The 20,275-nt window shown below is 41.6% G+C and overlaps 1 protein-coding gene and 1 long non-coding RNA gene across 11 annotated transcripts in view; one reads left to right on the top strand and one right to left on the bottom strand.

Annotated features, from left to right (window-relative positions):
• The window catches only part of SETX (senataxin), an 88,936-nt gene extending 72,991 nt beyond the window's left edge, over positions 1–15,945 (bottom strand). For 4 of the 10 annotated variants that reach the window (XR_003211475.2, XM_025888121.2, XM_073905582.1 and 1 more), the window contains exons 1-5: positions 15,794–15,935; positions 14,884–14,999; positions 8,951–9,134; positions 7,759–7,969; positions 5,742–5,851 (exon numbers count right to left, since the gene is read on the bottom strand). Coding sequence is in view for 9 of the 10 variants with exons in the window: in XM_025888121.2 (XP_025743906.1) it covers positions 5,742–5,851; positions 7,759–7,969; positions 8,951–9,127 (498 nt within the window). In the remaining variant the exon portion in view is untranslated. Of the gene's footprint in view, positions 1–5,741; positions 5,852–7,758; positions 7,970–8,950; positions 9,157–14,883; positions 15,000–15,537; positions 15,665–15,793 lie in introns of those variants that run through there. The other 6 variants (XM_025888118.2, XM_073905581.1, XM_025888120.2 and 3 more) reach the window with 4 other exon arrangements.
• Positions 15,946–16,055: 110 nt separating this feature from the next.
• LOC112836425 (uncharacterized) lies at positions 16,056–16,883 on the top strand. The gene is made up of 2 exons (XR_012382155.1): positions 16,056–16,172; positions 16,367–16,883. It is a non-coding gene; the product is annotated as an uncharacterized lncRNA (long non-coding RNA).
• The last annotated feature ends 3,392 nt before the right edge of the window (positions 16,884–20,275 follow it).

Genomic DNA, 20,275 nt, shown 5'->3' with positions numbered 1-20,275 from the left:
ACAGTACTCTTCAGAATGTCATAAAAGACAAAGGCTGAGCAAACAACAGTCCAGATGAAGGGAGACTCAAGCAACATAACTGCGTGTAAGAGCTGATCCTGGCCCGGATACTGGAGCACAGGGGGGAAACACTACAAAGAATGCTGGAGAGCGCACAGTACAGGTGGAAGACAGACTTTTACTAAATCAGTGCGAAATTCACTGAAGCTTGTAATACTGTCCTTACAGAAAGAGAAGAGCCTCTTCTCAAGAGATACACATGAAGTATTTAGCAGCAAAGCACACAGAGGGATGCAACCGACTTTCAAATTGTTCAGGAAAAAAAGCTGTGTCACTTGAAAGCAAATGATAAAGCAAATGGAGACACTAACAATTAGTGAATATGGCTTAAGATGATACAGGTATTTTCTACTATTTTTATTCCTGAGAATTTTCTGAAAGTGGGAAAATACTTCCAAACAGTTAAAAAAACAAAACCAAACCTAGGGGCTCTGGAGCCTGGCTGCCTATCTACACACCCTGGTCACCACAGGCTAGTCTGTGTGACTGATTCAGTTTCCTCATCTATGAATTGTGGGCTGTAAGGTTTTAATGAGTTAACATCCGGAAACTACACAATACTGTACCCGAAACACAGCAGACCTGAATATTCACGGTCATGAAAAGCCTTTATCTAAGAAAGCAGTATGTCATGTAATAATTAGGATTCCACTAACAATGTGAAAAGGCTGACGCTGACTTTGCACAGACTGTTGGTGGTAAAGGACCCCAGCTGTTTGAAAGGTCTTTATTTCACCTTCTCTCTTGGGCACTTGCTTCTAGATGGACAGCTACCATTCTTCAGCACAGGGAAGACACTGTTCCATCATCAGTTTTATTCCTGTGTCTGAGAAGCTAACTGCAGCTCTCTCGTACGTAGTCTTTTCTTCGGCTCCTTTGAAGCCTTTCTGTCTTTAGTATCCTGAAGTATTACTACAGTGCGCGTTGGTGGGGGTTTTTCTTTTATTTCTCCGCCTCAGGATCTGTGAGCATGCTATCTGCGTTTTTCACTGACTTTGAAAAATAATGCACCATCACCTCTTTATCATGCCGATTCTTTCCTTCTCCAACAGAGCGAACTGAGATTAGATCTTCCCACTGCGCCCTGCCTTTTCAGCATTCCCCCTCCATCCCTTTTGGGGATGTGCTTTGGAGGAGGAACATTTTTCAGTTTACAGAGACACTAGACTGCCAGAAATTGAAGTCTTTTGCTGACATCTTTTTTTGGATGAGGGTTAGGGAATAAAACTTCAGAATTAGACTATAACCTTTTCATGACACACTTTTATCTTTGGTCCATGCGTAGCCTTTTAAATTTAAATTTTTATTAATGCAACATGCATCCATAAACTCATCATCCAACACAAAAACTAAGGCTCCTTTACTGTAACATGCATCTAACTATATGGGGCCCATCCCCCCCCATCTTCCTGCCCCTTCCAACCTGAGGTGACCATCATCTCAAATACCATGTTCTTCATCCCCTTATTTTTTATATAGTTGTGGTATCTACCTGTAAATATTCATTTTATTTCTAACTTTATAAAAAGGGTTTCCTCCTATATAGAATCTTCTGAAACTTTATTTCACTTCATGTTATATTACCAGGATTCACCTATTTTGTTTCAAGTTGATAGTTTGTTTAGATTGCTACATGATATTCCCATGAAGATACTTCACAGTTTATTCATGGACTCCCCCACCACCAGGCATCCCAGTTGTTTGCAGGTTTTTGTGAATTCTAAGTAGTGTGCTATGGAATTTCTTATATATGCCTCCTGTTACAAATGATCAAGAGTATCTCTCTTACATATACACTCAGGAATGAAACTGCTAGATCAGGCGCCTGGGTGGCTCAGATGGTTAAGCATCTGCCTTCGGCTCAGGTTGTGATCCCAGGGTCCTGGGATCAAGTCCCACACTGGGCTCCCTGCTCAGCAGGGAGCCTGCTCCTCCCTCTGCCACTCTCTCTCTCTGTCTCTGTCTCTTATGAATAAAATCTAAAAAAAAAAAAAAAAAAAAACTGCTAGACCATGGGACATAGGAATGTTCAAATTTAGATGAAGCCAAACTAATCTCCAAGGCGCTGCCCCAATTTACACTCCTGCCAGCACTGAGGTCCTGCAGATCCACATCCTAATACTTATAGCCTCAAACTAGCACACACTACACAATACTCACTGTGGTTTTACTATTTCCCTGTCATTATGTCAAATTGTCCTTCATATGTCTAAGAGCCATAGAAACTTCCTCTTCTGGGAAATGCCTATTCAGGTCTTCTTCCACTTTTCTTTTGGGGTTTTGTTAGTGTTTACAGCTTCTCCCAATTTTTAACTGGTCTTTTCACTTTAAGATATCTTTTGATAAACAAAAGTTCTTAATTTTGATATAGTCATGTTTATCAGCCTTCCCTTTATAACCAATGGTTTCCTTCCTTAAAATCTCAGTGATATATACCTGTATTTTCTGCCAAGAGTTTGGCCATTTTTTGACTTTTTTTTTTTTTAAAGATTTTATTTATTTGACAGTGAGAGAGGGAACAAAAGCAGCGGGAGTGGGAGGAGAAGCAGGCCTCCCACGGAGCGGGGAGCCCAATGCAGGGCTCAATCCCAGGACCCTGGGATTATGACCTGAGCCGAAGGTAGACACTTAACGACTGTCACCCAGGCGCCCCTTAATTTTTGACATTTAACCTGAAGTGTTTAAACACTTGATGTTTTAAGTATATGACTTAAAAATATGATTTTCTCCATAGAGATACCTTTGTATCACTTCCATTTCCAGTCCTTCTTTTCCCCATTGATCTGATGCATCATCTCTATCAAATACCAAAAATCTAAATATGAGTGAGTCTGTTTGAGTCTCTATTCTATACCACTGGCCAAAGCATCTGTCTGCACATCAATATCACATTGTCTTAACTATCAAGAGCTTTATAGTAAGTCTCCCTCATCCTCAGAAATGTCTTGGCAACTGTGGATCCTTCCTCTTCCATATGCATACTTTAGAAACATCTTAACGTGTTACATTTAAAACCCTGCTGGAATTTATTTAAAAACACTCTGAATCTATAAATCTGAGGCAAACTGACAGATCTTTCTATTACTAAGCTTTCTTATTTATGAACACAGGGTCTAGGGGCACATGGGTGGCTCAATCGTTAAGCGCCTGCCTTTGGCTCAGGTCATGATCCCATGGTGCTGGGACTGAGCCCCGCATCAGGCTCCCTACTCCGTTGGGAGTCTGCTTCTCCCTCTCCCACTCCCCCTGCTTGTGTTCCCTCTCTTGCTGTCTTTCTCTCTTTCAAATAAATAGAATCTTAAAAACAAAACAAAACAAAAAACACAAGGTCTTTACTTATTTAGGTTCTCTTTCATGTGTTAATTAAGTTTTATGATTTTCCTGTAGAAGTTCCATATCTTTGTTAGATTTATGCCTGGGTATTTAATATTTTCTGAACCTGTAAAATGGAAATTTATCTTTATTAATTTTTGGCTGGCTGTGTACAGAAATACCAGACTTCTGTAAATAATCACCTGTTAAACACATTTCTCAAAACTTGTAGATTCTTTGGGGTTTCCTAAATGATCTTATTGTTACAAATTACGTCATTTTTACTTCTTCCTTTCAAAATCTAATGCCTCTAATTTTTCTAATTTTTTTACTGCATTGACCAGAACCCCAACTTAACACTCTACAAAAAGTGGTGATAGTGAGCACCTTTGTCTATTTCTGATTTTAAAGGGAATGCCTCACTAAAAGTTAGTCAATTTGGATAACGTTTCCTTTAGGTTTTTTACAGATACAACTCAACAGCTTATAGAATTCCCTTCCATTCCTAATTTGCTAAGCATTTTTAATCTGAATGGGTGCTGAATTTTATCAAATGCATCCAATCAACCATATGAGTTTTATAACTTGTTAGTAAGGTGAAATTCTATTTATAGATTTTCTAATACTTTAAGATTTTTACCCTTAATGTTTTAGGTGTCTTGTTTTTATTATGTCTTTTTATTATTTTATGTTATGTTATTATGTTTTTGTTATTTTTATCTTGTTACCTGCTTCATAGAATAAATTTAAGAGTATTCTTTTTCTGGAAGGACATACATAGAATCAGGATAATCTATTCTGAAAAATCAGCTCATAAATTTTGAAGCTTTATTTCTATAATTACTTAAAGTTATAAATTTCCCTGAAAGAACCTCTTTTGCTACATCCTGTAATTTTTTTATGTAACATCTTCATTAGGATTCGGTTCTGGGTCTTCTTAAGTCTTGATGATTTCTTTTTTAGCATATGTTAATTTCAAAATGTGGAAACTCATTTATCTTTTCATTAACTTCTATCTAAATTGCGTTATGATCAGAGATCATGGTAGTCCTTGAAACGTGCTGAAACATTTATCATGGCTTAGTATGTGATCACTTTTGTCATGTTCAACATGTATTTGAAAAAATGGTTAGATGCCCAGTTCACATATATATTCATTAGGTTACGTTTGTAAACTACCTTATATACATATTCCCTTCCTTGCTGGGGTCTTTATTGATCTACTGATTCCATACTGAAGAAGAGGACACGGAAATCTTTTACAATAATGAGTCTACTATCCCTTCCTGTAGTTCTACCAATAACTGCGTTATCATCTATTTGAGCCTATTTTAACCAGCATATTACTTGTTTAAAAATACTATATGGTCTTGATGAATTGAATTTTTATTATGTAGTAACCTTATCCATCCTTATCCAAATGTCTATTTTATTTATTACAATAGCTTCACCACTTTGTTTAGGTATTTGCCTATTAGTTGTTTTTCCATCTCTTACATCAACTCTTTGCACAAACTTTTTACAAAAAGGTATCTTTAAACCTGTTTATATGTATGAACTTTTTCTATTTCTTTTAAAGCATTTTCTAAATAAATTCATTATTTAAGATAATTCACTACCTAGCTCTGCCCTTATCCAAATGAGAACCTCACATGCATGCTCTCACATCTTTCGTCTCCTTGCCTGCCAACCTCATCACATTGATACCACCTAGTTCAAGTTATTATTGATATATTCACTTTCCTTGAACTTAGTGGGTTTTTTTAAATAATAAACTTTACCACAGTATTCAATCAACTTTATATATTCCTGACAACATCTTCTGAATTCTTCTCTCTCAAGGACTTCATCAGCAGTCTAACACCAGCAGCTCAGGACTCCCAACCACTGGTCACTTAAAGGACACTAAAGACTCAGTCACAAAGCCTGTCAGGGCTTGGCCCAGGTCCCGTAGGCTCGGCTGGACCTGCTTCCTCTACTGCTATGCAGCTATAAAAGGCCAGGCCCAGAGGGCACCTGGCTATACTTTCTGTCCATTTTCTTTCACAGGCAGGGGAATCTCACCTTTATGTTGAGCACAGACCTTGACCCTGGCCCTCTGCCTTGCCTGGAGGACACTTGGAATTCTGTTATCCTGATGAACTGTATCCCCGGCTACCTACAGCTACCCAGGCCTACAGGTTTCCACTGTTTATCACTCTGTGTTTCTGCTCCATTGCTGCTCCCAGAAACATTTACCTTTTGAGGGGTGTGATTATACATTTTTAACAGTTTAATATTTTAAACAAAATATACACCCAAACCCTCTATTATAGCTACCTATATGTGCAAAAAAATACGTCCTTTCATTGCCTACTACTCATACTCACCATTTCATTGGGATGGACCAGAAACAAATAGATGCCTGGATGTTTGTCAAAAACCTGAAAGGAGCAATTAGCTTGTTCCATCCGACAAAGTGCTTCAACACATAATTCATCTAAATAAAAAAAAAATAAGCCAGTAAATAAAAGGCATAAATCTTATCAGCTTATCAAGACCCCCTAAATATGGCTCCTTTGGTTGTTCTGTAAGTAAATAAAGTTGTTCCTTTCCTTTTTTTTTTTTTTAAATGAAACATTAAAAATGCTGATCATGTAACAGTATTTACCTATCTGAAAAACTAGTGTGATTGGTCATGGTGTGTTCCTATAAACTACCCTGACTTTACTGGTATACACATTTTTTCTTACATTTGGCATAATTATACCCATAGGGTACCTTCTTAGAAGTATGCCTACCAGTCCAGTTCCATCAGCATTTTACATTTTGATCCATGTGGACTTTATTTAGTACTAGTGATAAAGTGAGCTTTCCCCTCAAATGGCTATTTTATTGACTAATACACTTTCTCCACTGGTTTGAGAAGCCACCATCATCAAACAAGCTTCCCAAATATGGCTGGTTCATTTCTGGACTCAATGCAGTTCCCTAAGTCTATCTATGCTTACATTGTTTTGATTCCTGCTACTTCATGGAAATCTCTACACCACCCTTTCAGAAGTGTCCTGAATAGACTACTACATTTACCCTACCTATTCAATCAACTTTACTTTCTCACACTTCAAAGAATATTGTTAGTGACGGAGGATGGCTTTGGGAAACAGTGATAACAACAGGAAAAGCATGAAGGAAGTGCTTGGGTATTGATGGTTTGTTTCTTGTTCTGAGTGCTGGCTACATAGGTGTGTTTGGTGAAAAATCATCATTTATGTACTTTTCTTGGACAAAGTATCCGTTAATAAATGCTTGAAAACTGACTTGTTAGAATTTTAAAACCTAATTATTTAAAACTTATTGATGTATCTAGCCAAATCTTTAGATCTACTTTTCAGTTTACTGAAAATACAGAGAATAAAGAAGTTAAATAATATCACAGGTAAGCAATCTAAAAAAATCCAGAGAGTGAATTATACATTATTCTACAGGGTAACTATATGGTCTCAATAAGTCAACGTTATGGGAGGAAAAAAAGTGTGTATGTGTACAAATTGACAGTTTTAGATTCAAAGAGATGTACAAAATATGAACCAAGGCAACATATGGTCCCTGACTGGTTCTTATTTAAACAAACCAGCCAAAAACCTCATTTTACAACTACTGGGAAAATCCGAATATGGACTAGATACTAGACAGCTTGAAGGTATTGTTATTTGGGGGGAGGGAAGGTATTGCTATTTTGTTAGATCACAAAAATGTCTTCACTTTTAGGAGATTCATATTAAGAAATGCAAATATACATGAACCAAATCTAGGCACCAATAATATGCCACACCATGGTAATTAGTGAAAATTACTACAGATCAGTAGTTCTCAACCACAGACAGTTTTGCCTCCATGGCGCCCCCCCCCCCAAGGCTTAAGGGACATCTGGCAATATGTGGAGACAGCCTGGTTGTCATCACAACATGCGTAGTGGGAAGGGCGGAGGGCTACTGGCATCTAGTGGATAGAGGCCAGGGATGCTGCTAAACATCCTACAATGGACAGCACAGCCCCCACAATGAAGAAGTATCCAGTCCAAAATGTCAATATGCCAATGTAGAAAAACTCTGCTATAGACAAATTACAAGAACAAAAATTAACTGAAAGATAGATGAATAAATGTGTGATAAAGCAAATAGAGTAAGATGTTAGCAACTGGAAAATCTACGTGATGCATATATGGTGTTCAGCATATCGTTCACTTTTCTGTATGTTTGGAAACTTCCATACTAAAATGTTGGGAGAAAGTATGAAGTATCCTAATTATATGTTTAACAAGCAGATTTTCAATACAGATAAAACTAAGCTTTTACAATTCTTATAAAAGACCGATAAAACTTGTAGAACACCCACGATACTCACTAACACGCTCATGTAAAAGCAGATAAGGATATTTCAGTATTTCAAGAAGAGGAACTCGAAGCTTATTTTCAAAGTCTTGGCCGGTAAAGTCAAACAGTTGTGCCTCTCCGTTGTTGTCTACTATATACAATTCATCATCATCTCCAATTTCTGCCTTCATGGATTTTTCAAAGTAATTTATGAGACGTAAGGTTTCTAATTCCCATAAAACCTATAGAAAAAGAAAAATGGGCAGTGCGCTTTATATCTCATTATCAACAAAACACTGGATGTCATGATCTTTTTAGAAAGCTTTCAACAGAGGTTTAAAGAAGTAATAGACACCGCATGAGATTTGAAGAAAATAGTCCCTAAATAAGGTCACTTTTATGATATATGAGTACATACAATGTGAGATGTGTAAACACTGCCCTTGAAGAGTTTTGCTATAAATATCTCAACATCCCTTATCAACTATTAAAAAGGGAATGATGGGACACCTTAAGCCTCCAGCTCTTGATCTCAGGGTCAGGAGTTTAAGCCCTGCATTGGGCTCCACGCCCACTCCCCCAAAAAAGGGGGGGGATGAGAAGTTGGAGCTTCTCTGTCAAAGGCATGACCAGGCCTTCTCTGTCTTCACTTCCATGGTCCAGCCATAGGTACCCACCTTAAAACATTAGCTTTAGCACAGACACTGGTTAGCTTCGTAACTAGGAAACTTAGCAAAGGTTTTCTCAACAGATTCATAACTAATCAACCTCTCCTCCTTTCTATATATCTGCACATACCTCTACAGTCTGATTGTGTTTTTCATGTAATAAACCAAATATTCAAAACCACATATTTAAAATGTTTCACTTTGTTTACGATGACCAGCAAATACACCTGCCCTTAGAAGTTTATACCATTTACCCATTAAAAAATGAAAAGAGAAGAATCAACCAATGAAATAACCCAAGCCATTCAGATACATGAATGTAACACTGTCAAATATACAGACTTAAAAACATAAACTGAAAAAACCCCATACGTCATTTCATAAAATTGTTTTATATCACGATGACTAAAAGTGAGGGATCCCAAAATTCTACTTAAGGTTTCAATTCAATTCCATCCATCAATCCTGTTTCCTGAATGCTTCCAAAAGAGTTCAGGTTTCTCCTCTTCCTCGTAATCAAGCTCTGAAAAGTATTGTCCATCAAATGTAAATTACCTCATGCAAGAATGGTAAATCATCCCTTGCTTTGTGGTATTCGGCCACACACTCTAAGCAGTAGCAGAGGTCTTCATCAGCTGTTTGAAACTCACTGGAGTGGGTCTCGGATGCATAGCGCTGTAGGAAGTCAACGGTGGAAATGCCACCTGGCGTACACCAACAACATGTGCTCATTCTGCACCTGTATCCAGAAGAGACAATATCTAAAGATTAAAGAAAAATAACAACACTTCAGGCCTCTCCTGTGTGACCCTCGTCTCCCAACTTAAAATGTGCCTCCACCACATGGAGAATGTTCTCCTGGTCAGCTTATCAATTACTGACTAAACTCAAATCTGAACCCACTCTTAACAACTTTATCTTTGACACATAAAAAATATGAAACGAAAGCACTTTCTTAGTAAAAAAAATCACACAATACACAACTGTACTATAGAGAAAGCTCAAAACTGTGTAATACCGATGGAAAATTACAGAGACAAAAATTTATCGAGGCCTTCAAAGTATAGATTTTGGAGTATTCTAGTGATGTACTGGAGCCAAGTCAAAAGTTCAGAGAACCTTTACATTCCTAGAAGACAATTTTCCAGAAATCCGTGGAAATATAAAAATCCGTAAGTATTAATCCATACCAATAACAAAACTCAAGAGAGAGTTCTCTGGTTTAGAAAGTAGAGATACAAGAATCTGCACACGGTGTGTATGAACCCCACTGTAAGCTCTAACAGCTACAAATGTTAACAACCTATTGCTACTAAGTTCAATACTTAACATTTTTTTACTATCTCCAACTTTTTGTTTCTGTAAAGCCTCCACCATCCAAACTCATGTGAAAGGGTTAAGATAATTTTCCAAATCCTAGCAGTCTCAAAAAGAGCAAAGTAACAGGAAGGTACCAGGAAACGAGGAAATCCCAAGAACTAAATGTGTCAAAGGTTTGAATAAAGATACACAAATGAGGCAGGTTTATCAGAACTACAGATGGTATGGAACTGGGTGGGTTAGCAAACAGGATGGTAGCCAAAATCCAAAGAGATCTCCAATTCCAATGAGGTGTAATAAAAATAAGATGCTATATTTTTATTCCTAACTAAATGCATACAAAGGTAAATACAAAGCTTACCATCAGTAAACAATGTATTATGACTAAACAAAAATACAAGGTGAGCCTGGAAATACTCAAAATACAAAAGGATGTGGGCGTGTCAAAGGAACACTGGAGCCAACCTCAAAGAGCTCTGGATGGCCAAAGCTGAAACAATTTGATCAACAAAATAACAATGTAATTGTGGATTATAACCCACAGTATAGATACACCTGAGTCCACAGGGATATAAATAAATGACTACATGAATAAACAAATGTGGGAGACCAACCTTCCTTACAGAAGAATTCCAAATAATACATATACATACTTTCTGTTCCAAGAGGTGGAGCTTAATCCCACCCCATCTTGAATGTGGGCTGGACTTGCTGACTCACCACCAAAGAGAGTATGGAAAGGGAGATACTGTAACATCACAGTGGAGACATCTGGCAAACACAGACTTAACCAAGTATTCAAGGCTCACCTCACTGGAGTTGAGCCTAATGTACTGAGGAAGGAACTTCAATGCTATAGAATGTTTCTCCAAAACCCATAACCCCAGCCTATTCATGAGAAAAACATCAGACAAACCCAAAGTGACAATTATCTATACAGCTATCAGCCAGTCTGAAACAAGGAAGAAAACCACACCCAAGGAGAATGAAGCAAGTGTTGTTTCATATGAAAATGATGATTTATTGGGAACTGGCCCAGAAAAATATCCAAGCCTGATCTTCAGAAATTTGACCTTAAATTAACTATCCAATGAATATAAAATATCATCTTAATTAATGGGAAACCAGCTGCAAACCCAACTGTAAACTATACACTAACAACTGAGTCCATTTCATAACAGGATGGACCTAACCCAGGCATTCTCATCAGGGGTGACATCATCCTCAAGGAGATGAAAATTGGTTAAGTAGGACACAAAAAAGTCCTACCTTGGGCGCCTGGGTGGCTCAGATGGTTAAGCATCTGCCTTCGGCTCAGGTCATGATCCCAGTGTCCTGGGATCGAGTCCCGCATCGGGCTCCCTGCTCCTTGGGAGCCTGCTTCTCCCTCTGCCTCTCTCTCTCTCTCTCTCTGTCTCTCATGAATAAATAAATAAAATCTTTAAAAAAAAAAAACAAAAAACTCCTACCTTTATGCATAAAGTACATAAAGAGATATATAACATACTGGTGGTTTAAAATTCACGGGAAATCCATAGGAAAGAAATGTCTAAAATGTTCCTTTCAGGGAGGGAGAAGAGACAATAAAAGGTTAAGAAACATGACCAAGTCATTAAATATTTGGATACAGAAACCCGGTAGTGTGATGTTTTCAAATGCATTATCATCCTAAACTCAGAGTGCAAAATCTCTGCTAATGGGAAATCAATGACATCTTGATAGAAATTGTATTTCACTGCAGAGACTTTTTTGGCATACTGTCAATTCCTAAAATAAGCTGTTTTTTAAAAAAATTCCTTATTTTCTTTTTACACCATTAATTATATATAAATGCGTAAATAAAATCAAATACACGCCATTTATCCTGTGAATTTTTTTTTAATGTTTTATTTATTCATGCGAGTCAGAGAGAGGCAGAGGCAGAGAGAAAAGCAGGGTCCCCGCCTAGCAGGGAGCCCGATGCAGGACTTGATCCCAGGACCCTGGGATCATGACCTGAGCCAAAGGCAAGATGCTTAACCATCTGAGCGACCCAGGCACCCGTCTTGTGAATTTTTAAAATTAATTTATTAAAGCACTAATTGTACGCTTTCTTCACTCAAAGAAATTAGGGTGACATTCAACATTAAAGCCGAAAAGGACATATAAAAAGGGACATTCAGAAAACATACAGAAAAGGACATTAAAAAGGAGAAATCAAAACTCATTTATAAGAAAATTTCACTAAGTCCCTAAATAAGGAGCTTCCTGAAAAGCAGAGCAAAAAAATAAAAAAAGTATGCTAGTTCAGCTAGAGAATTCTACTCTTTCCTGATTCTAATTCTAATTCAAGTACATTCTACTAATGCCCACCTTGTGCAAGTGTGCAGCAAACTAGGGAATACCAAGTAATATAACAGATATTATGGTTCTGCAGAATATAAAATTATTCTATTCTAAAAGAGTTTCTTAGGGGCGCCTGGGTGGCTCAGCTGGTTAAGTGACTGCCTTCGGCTCAGGTCATGATCCTGGAGTCCCTGGATCGAGTCCCGCATCGGGCTCCCTGCTCGGCGGGGAGTCTGCTTCTCCCTCTGACCCTCCCCCATCTCATGTGCTTTCTCTCTCTCTCATTCTCTCTCTCTCTCAAATAAAATAAAATAAATCTTTAAAAAAAAAAAAAAAAGTTTCTTACACCTAAAAGGCCAAAATCATAAATACTCGGAAGCTGGAAGTCTGCAGAAGCTGTTTTTTCCGGTGATCTAATTCAAAGTGGGGAGTGAACTTAGAAGATCTAAGAATAGAAAGTGAAACTCCTCGGAGATTTCTCAAACATCATCAGTTGTGTTAAGCAGGATTTGTGCAGTCAATAAAAACTTTGAAAAAATTAAGGATCTGAAGTACAAATAAACTGGTGTAACTTTAAAATAACTAACACTTAACCAAAAAAACCAACAAAAAAAACCCCTTTCTATTAAGAAAATTAAGGAGTCTTTTTGTTTCACTCACCCAAAGAGCTAGCCTACTTCCATACACCAGAAAGGACTAAATTTTCTTGTCATGGAACAGATGAGTGCCATGAGTGCCAGACTACAGAAAATAGTGCTATAGAGCATGTCAACAACAGAAACAGTTTCTATGATTCCTCTCGAAAGGTCATAAATGGGTGGTTATGTCCCCAAATCTAAAATCATCACTGGCCTGATAGTTAAGCCCCAAAAATCTAAATGAGGTATACAATGTAATTTTTATTTTAAGGGAAAACTGCAGGTAGATGACCACAAGTCCTGTAAGTTTTTGCACAACTCAGTTCTTCTGAAAGTCAGTTTTGTTCATTTCATCAGATTTTAACTGCTTGGAACTATTACTGAGCCACAGATGGTGGTGTCCAGGGAACCCTCAAACTGCAGAACGGAAGTAAGAGCTGCACTCTGAGCATCGGAAGAGAGCTGATTTGTCAGTAATACAGGATGCTTCACCAGAAGTATGGACCGACTTTCCAAAGACTGGTCCTGAGGATATCATTTCTCAGTATTAGCTGGCCAGAAACTTTTAAATAGCAATCACTTCCCTCTACCTTTCTCAGCTAAAGTTTTTTTTTTTTTTTAAGATTTTGTTTATTTGACAGAGAGAGACACAGTGAGAGAGGGAACACAAGCAGCGGGAGTGGGAGGGGGAGAAGCAGGCTTTGGAGCGGGGAGCCCGATGTGGTGCTCGATCCCAGGACCCTGGGATCACGACCTGAGCCGAAGGCAGACGCTCAACGACTGAGCCACCCAGGCGCCCTCAGCTAAACTTCTTGAAAAAGTAATCTAGATTCACTTCAACTCCTTGACAATCTGGCTTCTACCCCTTACTGCCGTGTCTTACCAAATCCCAGACATTCTTTACTTGCCTCCTCTGAAGCATACAGAAATGCTGACCATGCATTTTTTAGCTAAGACAACACACCAATCTCCTTTCACTTCCTCTACCTCATCTCCTTCACTGTCACCTCTTCCTTTTTTCTCCCTCTCAATATCAGAGTTTCCAAAGGTTTGACTCAGGACTCTTCATTGACATCCTCTTTCTGGGTAACCTAATTCAAACCACTGCTTCCATTACTACCTATAATGAAACCACCCAAAGTCTGAGAACGTATGTAAAACTCTCAATGCAATGTTTAACTGTAATTGAGCCACTCAATAAATGACAGCCTAACCCAACCTACAATTTCTATTTGATATCCAACTGCATGAAATCAACCTCTACTCACCTGACAAGCACCTCAAAGTCAAAAACAGAGTAAAACCCTCCCCTTAAATCTGTTATTCACCCTGTACGCTCACATTACCATCCCTTCAGTTTTCAAATCAGTTACCTGGTAATTATCCTACACCCTCCTTCCCTTAGCCCCCATCTTCATGAATTCCATAAACTCTAACTCCCTTATTATATCTGCACTTTATTCTCCATGACACTGCCACCGCCTTAGAAGAATACATTTTCACCATCTGTGTGGATTACAGAAGACTAAATGTCTCTGGCTCTTGTTTCTTCCACCAATTTTTTCTCCAAAATGCTTAAGGGCAAAGCAAAAACTGAGTTTTGAATTCTTACAGTTTGGGGATAAAATTCTAATTTTTAACCTCACCACAGAAGGCCCTCCCTAATCTGGCTTCGGCATTTCCTGCCATTCTCCCTCACTTGCTCTTCCTAAAATGGTGGTATTTGGCATTCCCTGCCTTTATAGAAGCTCCTTCAACTGCCTTGAACACCAGCCCTCCGTCCCTCTGCCTGGTTCTTAACCCTAAATGCTTATCAGAGTCACCGAAGGAACTTAGGAGATATATAAAATTCAGATGCCATTTTTTAAAAGAACTTCCCCAGTTATTCTGATAAAAAGAGTTGAGAGCTACCTGTGTGCAGTGCATCCCTGAGTGTCACCACATCCGGGGGCTTATGTGACCCATCTTCTCTGCCTTTGATGACTTCTCTTCTACCCTCTGGGAACTTTGTATATGTTTCTGTCACTGCACTTAGGGCGCTGACTTAAGCTGTTTACTTTGGTCTGGCACCTCCCCCACCCACCTGCTCCATCCTCACCACATCTGAGCCTGTTAGGGCAAGGATCTGTTTTGTATATTTTTACTCCAGTGCTTGACACATATTAAGTGACAGAAAAATGTCTTAAACGTTTAAAAAATAATTACCTGGGCTAATGGCCTACAGAGAAGTGATCCTCTCAGTCGAGATTCCTAGGCTTATTTGTGAATGGGTGAGGATTTGCACTCACATATACCCAGACTCTGGCCCCAAGAGAACATTTCTGAAATAAAACAGAAAAACAAAACTGATGAAGTGGTTTTTCTAAGACATCTGAGCGTCATTCTCATCAATTTTATTAAGCGGGGTCAGATGGTACCAATCGGTCAAACGGCACGGGCTCGGCGAGGTTAACAGCCCGCCCGTGCCCCCGAGTCTGAAGAAGGTGCGAGTGCGCCTCCGACTCCGCAGGGGGCTGTCCCTGCGCAGAGAGCAGCTGGGCACCTCGTCCAACACCCCCAAATCGGCGAGGGCAGGTAAACTGAGCCCTCGGTCCGCCAGTAACTCTTCCTCCCAACCTTCCCCCCTCCAGGCCCCACGCCCGGTTCCCGCAGGGCCGAGCGCGTCTTCGGCCCCTTGCGGCCCCGGCAGGCGCGGAGGCGGACAAAGCCCCTCCGCCGGCCCCTTCAGGTGGGGAGGGGAGGGCCATCCGGGACAAGCACGCTCTCGGAAACCGGGAGAAGGACCCGGGGCGCGAGGACGGAGACTGTCTCCCGCGAGCCCCCGACTCATCCCCCAAGTAAACTACGCAGTGGCCAGACCAAAGGCAGCTCGCATGAGACAGCAGCGGAGACGACGGCGAGAGAGGGGTGGGGGTCCCGACGCCCGGGACCCCGGGCTGCAGGAGGCGCCCGCGGGCTGCTCCCGCCTCCGGCGCCGCTGCCCTCCTGAGGGAAGCAGCCCCGCTCGCGCCGCCCCTCCCCCACCCGCCCGGGCCTCACGCGCCGCGGCGGTTACTCCACGCGGCCCCGCGCGCACTAGTCGCGCGCGAGCGCTCGAGCCCGCCGGTCGCCTCACCCCGCTCGGCCTCGCGTCGGCCGCTAGCCCACCTCCATGCCTCGCCTCAACGGTCGGCCGAGGGCGGATGTGCGGGCCCACGCCCGGCTGCCTCGGTCCGGACCGGGCCACCCAACCCGGCGGCGCCGCGCGCGAAGGCCCCGCCCCCCCTGCGCTCGCGGCGCTGGCCCAACGCAGGCCCCGCCCCCTCCGCGGCTTTCTCGTGTTGGTGCGCCGAGGGGCGGGGCGTGGGAAGAGACGCACCCGGGCTCCGCGGGGAGGCCGAGGAGCTCGCGTCACTTCCGGGATGCCGGGCTCGGCCAATCGGGAGCGCCCGTGTTGGGGGGAGGGGCATCGGCTACGGAGCGGAGAACGCGGCCCCGCCCAGGACTTGCTTCCGGTAAGGGCCGCACCCTGATGCGCCTACCCTCTTGCGTTTTTCTTCCGCCCCTTTTCTTTTTTTAACGCCTCAGGTGCTTCAGCACGGTGTGTTAAAGATCAGGAAGGATTTTTTTTTTCCTTTTTTAAAGCCTTTAAATACCTAAGATACGTAATCAACACCTAACTTTGGGATAGATACACCTTGCATTACAGAAAAAGGATACACGAAGTATCGTAAAGACAGCAGCAAACACCACTGGGAAGCATACCCGGTTTGGACCGCCTACCCCTGACTTGGATGGCGAGGTGTCTCCACCTGCCTCTACTCTGATGGAGGAGGCGGAAACGCGGAGCAGTGACCGGTGCTAACCAACGCTACGGAGGACCGGAGCGGCTGGCACTGGCGCACCAGCGGCGGCCTCACCGCAGGGACCCGTCACCGAAGACCGAATGGAGGCCGGGAGCGTGGGCGGGCAGGGAGAACCTTCCAGCAAGGGGGCGTGGCTTGGCGGCTCCCCCTCCCCCCACTCCTGTCCGTTGTGGCACCTAAACTGTCCCCGCACCGCGCGGTGCAGCGCGAGAGGAACGACCGTTATTCGCCTCGTTTTTCGATGCTTCTCTGCCACACACCTCCCCCCCCCGCAAGTGTTTAAGTTACAGAACCGTTGCACACCGTACTCGTTACAATAAGTTGTGTATGTGTCCTCATTAAAGTACTATGTTTACGGAATACTGGTCTGAAATGAGGTTCTGGTTGGCTATTGGCAAGAAATTTAAGAGATGGATAAGATGATAAAAATCAACCTGGATTTCGTATTTCCCTGACATCACCATTTTCATGTAGACCCTTGCAGAATGTATTACTTAGGTTTTGACTAAAGTAGACGGGAAAGAGTGCTGGTAAAACGTCAAGCTCCTCACCACCACGGCAGAGACAATTATCACCTTGAATACTGAACCAGGGTATTTTGCCACCAGACACACGAAAATGTTTTAACTTCTTCGAAAATTAGAAAAAAAGGCGCAAGCTTAGGTTGGATCAAATCTTTCAATAGTTAACATGTGTCTTTATACCAACATAGTCATAAAGTAGTTTTGGTATTTTTAAAGAGGAACGTGCTCTTGAAGGCAAAAAGTGTCCAATTCACAATTTCATCCTGCCTCTGAGCCTTCTCTGAGCCTTTTAATTCTACCACATTTGCTTTCAATCTGTCAATGATACATTGATATATTTGCATGCATTTTAACTTTATGAAATTACCCTAAATGCGTTTTACTGGAAACTTTTTTACACTCAACTTTATGTCCTGTGTCTCACTGATCCAGGGTATACTCAGGATTTATAGAGCCCAGAGCTTACACAATTTGAGTAGGTTAGGGTTAGGGGCTCAGCGGGCAGCCCCCCTGCCGTTGTAGGACCCCAACGGTCCCCTTTATGAAAACAAAATTAGGAATAAAATGAACATTTAGGATGATTGGCACAAATTATACATTTTTTAATTAGACAAAATCCACTAATATAAAAAAAAATCCCCCCCCCGAAAAACAAACTACAAACACAACTCTACAAAAATTGTGTGTTTTGGGGCACCTGGGTGGCTCAGTTGGTTAAGCGACTGCCTTCGGCTCGCGTCATGATCCTGGGGTTCCGGGATCGAGTCCCACATCAGGCTCCCTGCTCAGCGGGGAGTCTGCTTCTCCCTCTGACCCTCTTCCCTCTCGTACTATCTCTCATTCTTTCTCTCTCAAATAAAATCTTTAAAAAAAAAAAAAAACGATGAGGACTAATATATTAAAAAAAATTGTGTATTTTGGCTTCACACACTTTAATCACCTCAACAATAAGGTTGAAGATCATTTTCAATAGAGAACCCAAAGGGAAAACAGTCTTTTCTCTAGCAAGGGTGATGAAATTTTATTAAGAGTTTATAAAAGTTGGGCGCCTGGGTGGCTCAGTCCTTAAGCGTCTGCCTTCCGCTCAGGTCATGATCCCAGGGTCCTGGGATCGAGCCCCGCATCGGGCTCCCTGCTCCGCGGGAAGCCTGCTTCTCCCTCTCCCACTCCCGCTGCTTGTGTTCCCTCTCTCGCTGTCTCTCTCTCTCTCTGTCAAATAAATAAATAAAATCTTTAAAAAAAAGTTTATAAAAGTTTTGGGGCATGTGACTGGCTCAGTCAGTAGAGTGCAGGACTCTTGAGCTGAGGTTGTGTGTTTGAGCCCCAGGTTGGGTGTAGAGATTACTTAAAATCTTAATGGTGCCTACATGGCTAAGTTGGTTAAGCGTCAGACTCTTGATTTTGGCTCAGGTTGTTATCTCAGGGTTGTGAGATCAAGCCCCAAGTCAGGCTCTGTGCTCAGCAGAGTCTGCTGGCTCTCTCTAGCTCTCTTCCTTTCCCTCGGCTCCTCCCCTCGATCTCTGTCTCTCTCTCAAATAATAAATAAATATTTAAAAAATAAAATGGGGTACCTGGATGATTCAGCCAGTTAGTGGGCTGCCTTTGGGTCAGGTCGTGAGCTCAAGCTCAGCGGGGAGTCTGCTTCTCCCTCTCACTCTGTGCACCCGCAGATGTGCTCACTCTCAAATAAAATCTTTAAAAAAATAAAACTTAAAAATAAAAAAGCTTATAAAAGTTTTTTTTCAAATTGATTCCATCTGATAATGTCATGTAAATTTTTAGGGTTGTCAAATTAAAATTACTATCAAGTTTTTTTTTCACATGACCTGTAAGATTTCAGAGCCCAGTTTCTGATGTAGTGACTGAGCCTAAATATTTAGAATTGATGACACATTATTACAAGGTTATCATAGATGTTATCTTTAGAAACATATTGTGACTGGGGCGCCTGGGTGGCTCAGTTGGTTAAGCGACTGCCTTCGGCTCAGGTCATGATCCTGGAGTCCCGGGATCGAGTCCCGCATCGGGCTCCCTGCTCAGCAGGGAGTCTGCTTCTCCCTCTGACCCTCTTCCCTCTCGTGCTCTCTATCTCCCATTCTCTCTCTCTCTCTCTCTCTCAAATAAATAAATAAATAAAATCTTAAAAAAAAAAGCTATTAAAAAAAAGAAACATTGTGACTTTTATATGTCAGTATTTTATGTCAAAATTTCAGTACTTTGGGGTGCCTGGGTGGTTCAGTCAGTTAAGCAACTGCCTTCGGCTCAGGTCATGATCTCAGGGTCCTGGGACCAAGCCCTGCATTGGGCTCCCTGTTCAGTGGGGAGTCTGCTTCTCTTTCTCCCTCTGCCCCTCCAAAACCCCCCACACCCACTGTTTGTACTCTCTCACACGTGCTCACTCTCTCAAATAAAATCTTAAAAAAAAAATATTTGGCGCCTGAGTGGCTCAGATGGTTAAGCCAACTGCCTTTGGCTCAGGTCATGATCCCGGGGTCCTGGGATCAAGTCCCACATCAGGCTCCCCGCTCAGCGGGGAGCCTGCTTCTCCCTCTGCCTCTGCCTCTCTGTCTCTCATGAATAAATAAATAAAATCTTAAAAAACAAATTTTTTTTTCAGTACTTTCGGCATGCCTGGGTGGCCAGTCGGTTGGGCATCCGACTCTTGGTTTCAGATCAGGTCATGATTTCAGGGTCCTGGAATCAAGCCCTACGTGGAGCTCCATGCCGAGTGGGGAGTCTGAGATCCTCTCTCTCTCCCTCTCTTTGCCCCTCCCCCCCCACATGCTCTCTCCTCTCTGATAAATCTTTAAAAAAATTTCACTACTTTCTCCAGTTTGATCATGTGACCCATTCCTCATCATCATTTGCATTATCAACAACCCTAGAATCTCTTACTCATTATTTCTATTTGAAATTGATCTCTTAATGAATTATTGAATTTTTTGTTATAATTTCTACTGATTTCAACATCATTCATCTTCACTTTTGTCTCATATTCCTTTAATTTTTGTCAACTTTATGTAGTTTATATAAAGTTATACACAATAAAATACAGAGATTCTAAATAGTGCATGGTTTGAGGACTTACTTTTTAAAGATTTTATTTATTTGACAGAGAGAGACACAGCAGGAGAGGGAACACAAGCAGGGGGAGTGGGAGAGGGAGAAGCAGGCTTCCCACGGAGCAGGGAGCCCGATGTGGGGCTCGATCCCAGGACCCTGGGATCA

Source organism: Callorhinus ursinus, unplaced genomic scaffold, assembly GCF_003265705.2.
Source record: "Callorhinus ursinus isolate GAN/ISIS: 27379988/994484 unplaced genomic scaffold, GSC_fseal_2.0 scaffold24, whole genome shotgun sequence".
Taxonomy (NCBI): Eukaryota; Metazoa; Chordata; class Mammalia; order Carnivora; family Otariidae; genus Callorhinus; species Callorhinus ursinus.
Note: the sequence above shows the minus strand (reverse complement) of the source record. Positions and strands in the feature narration are given on the sequence as shown.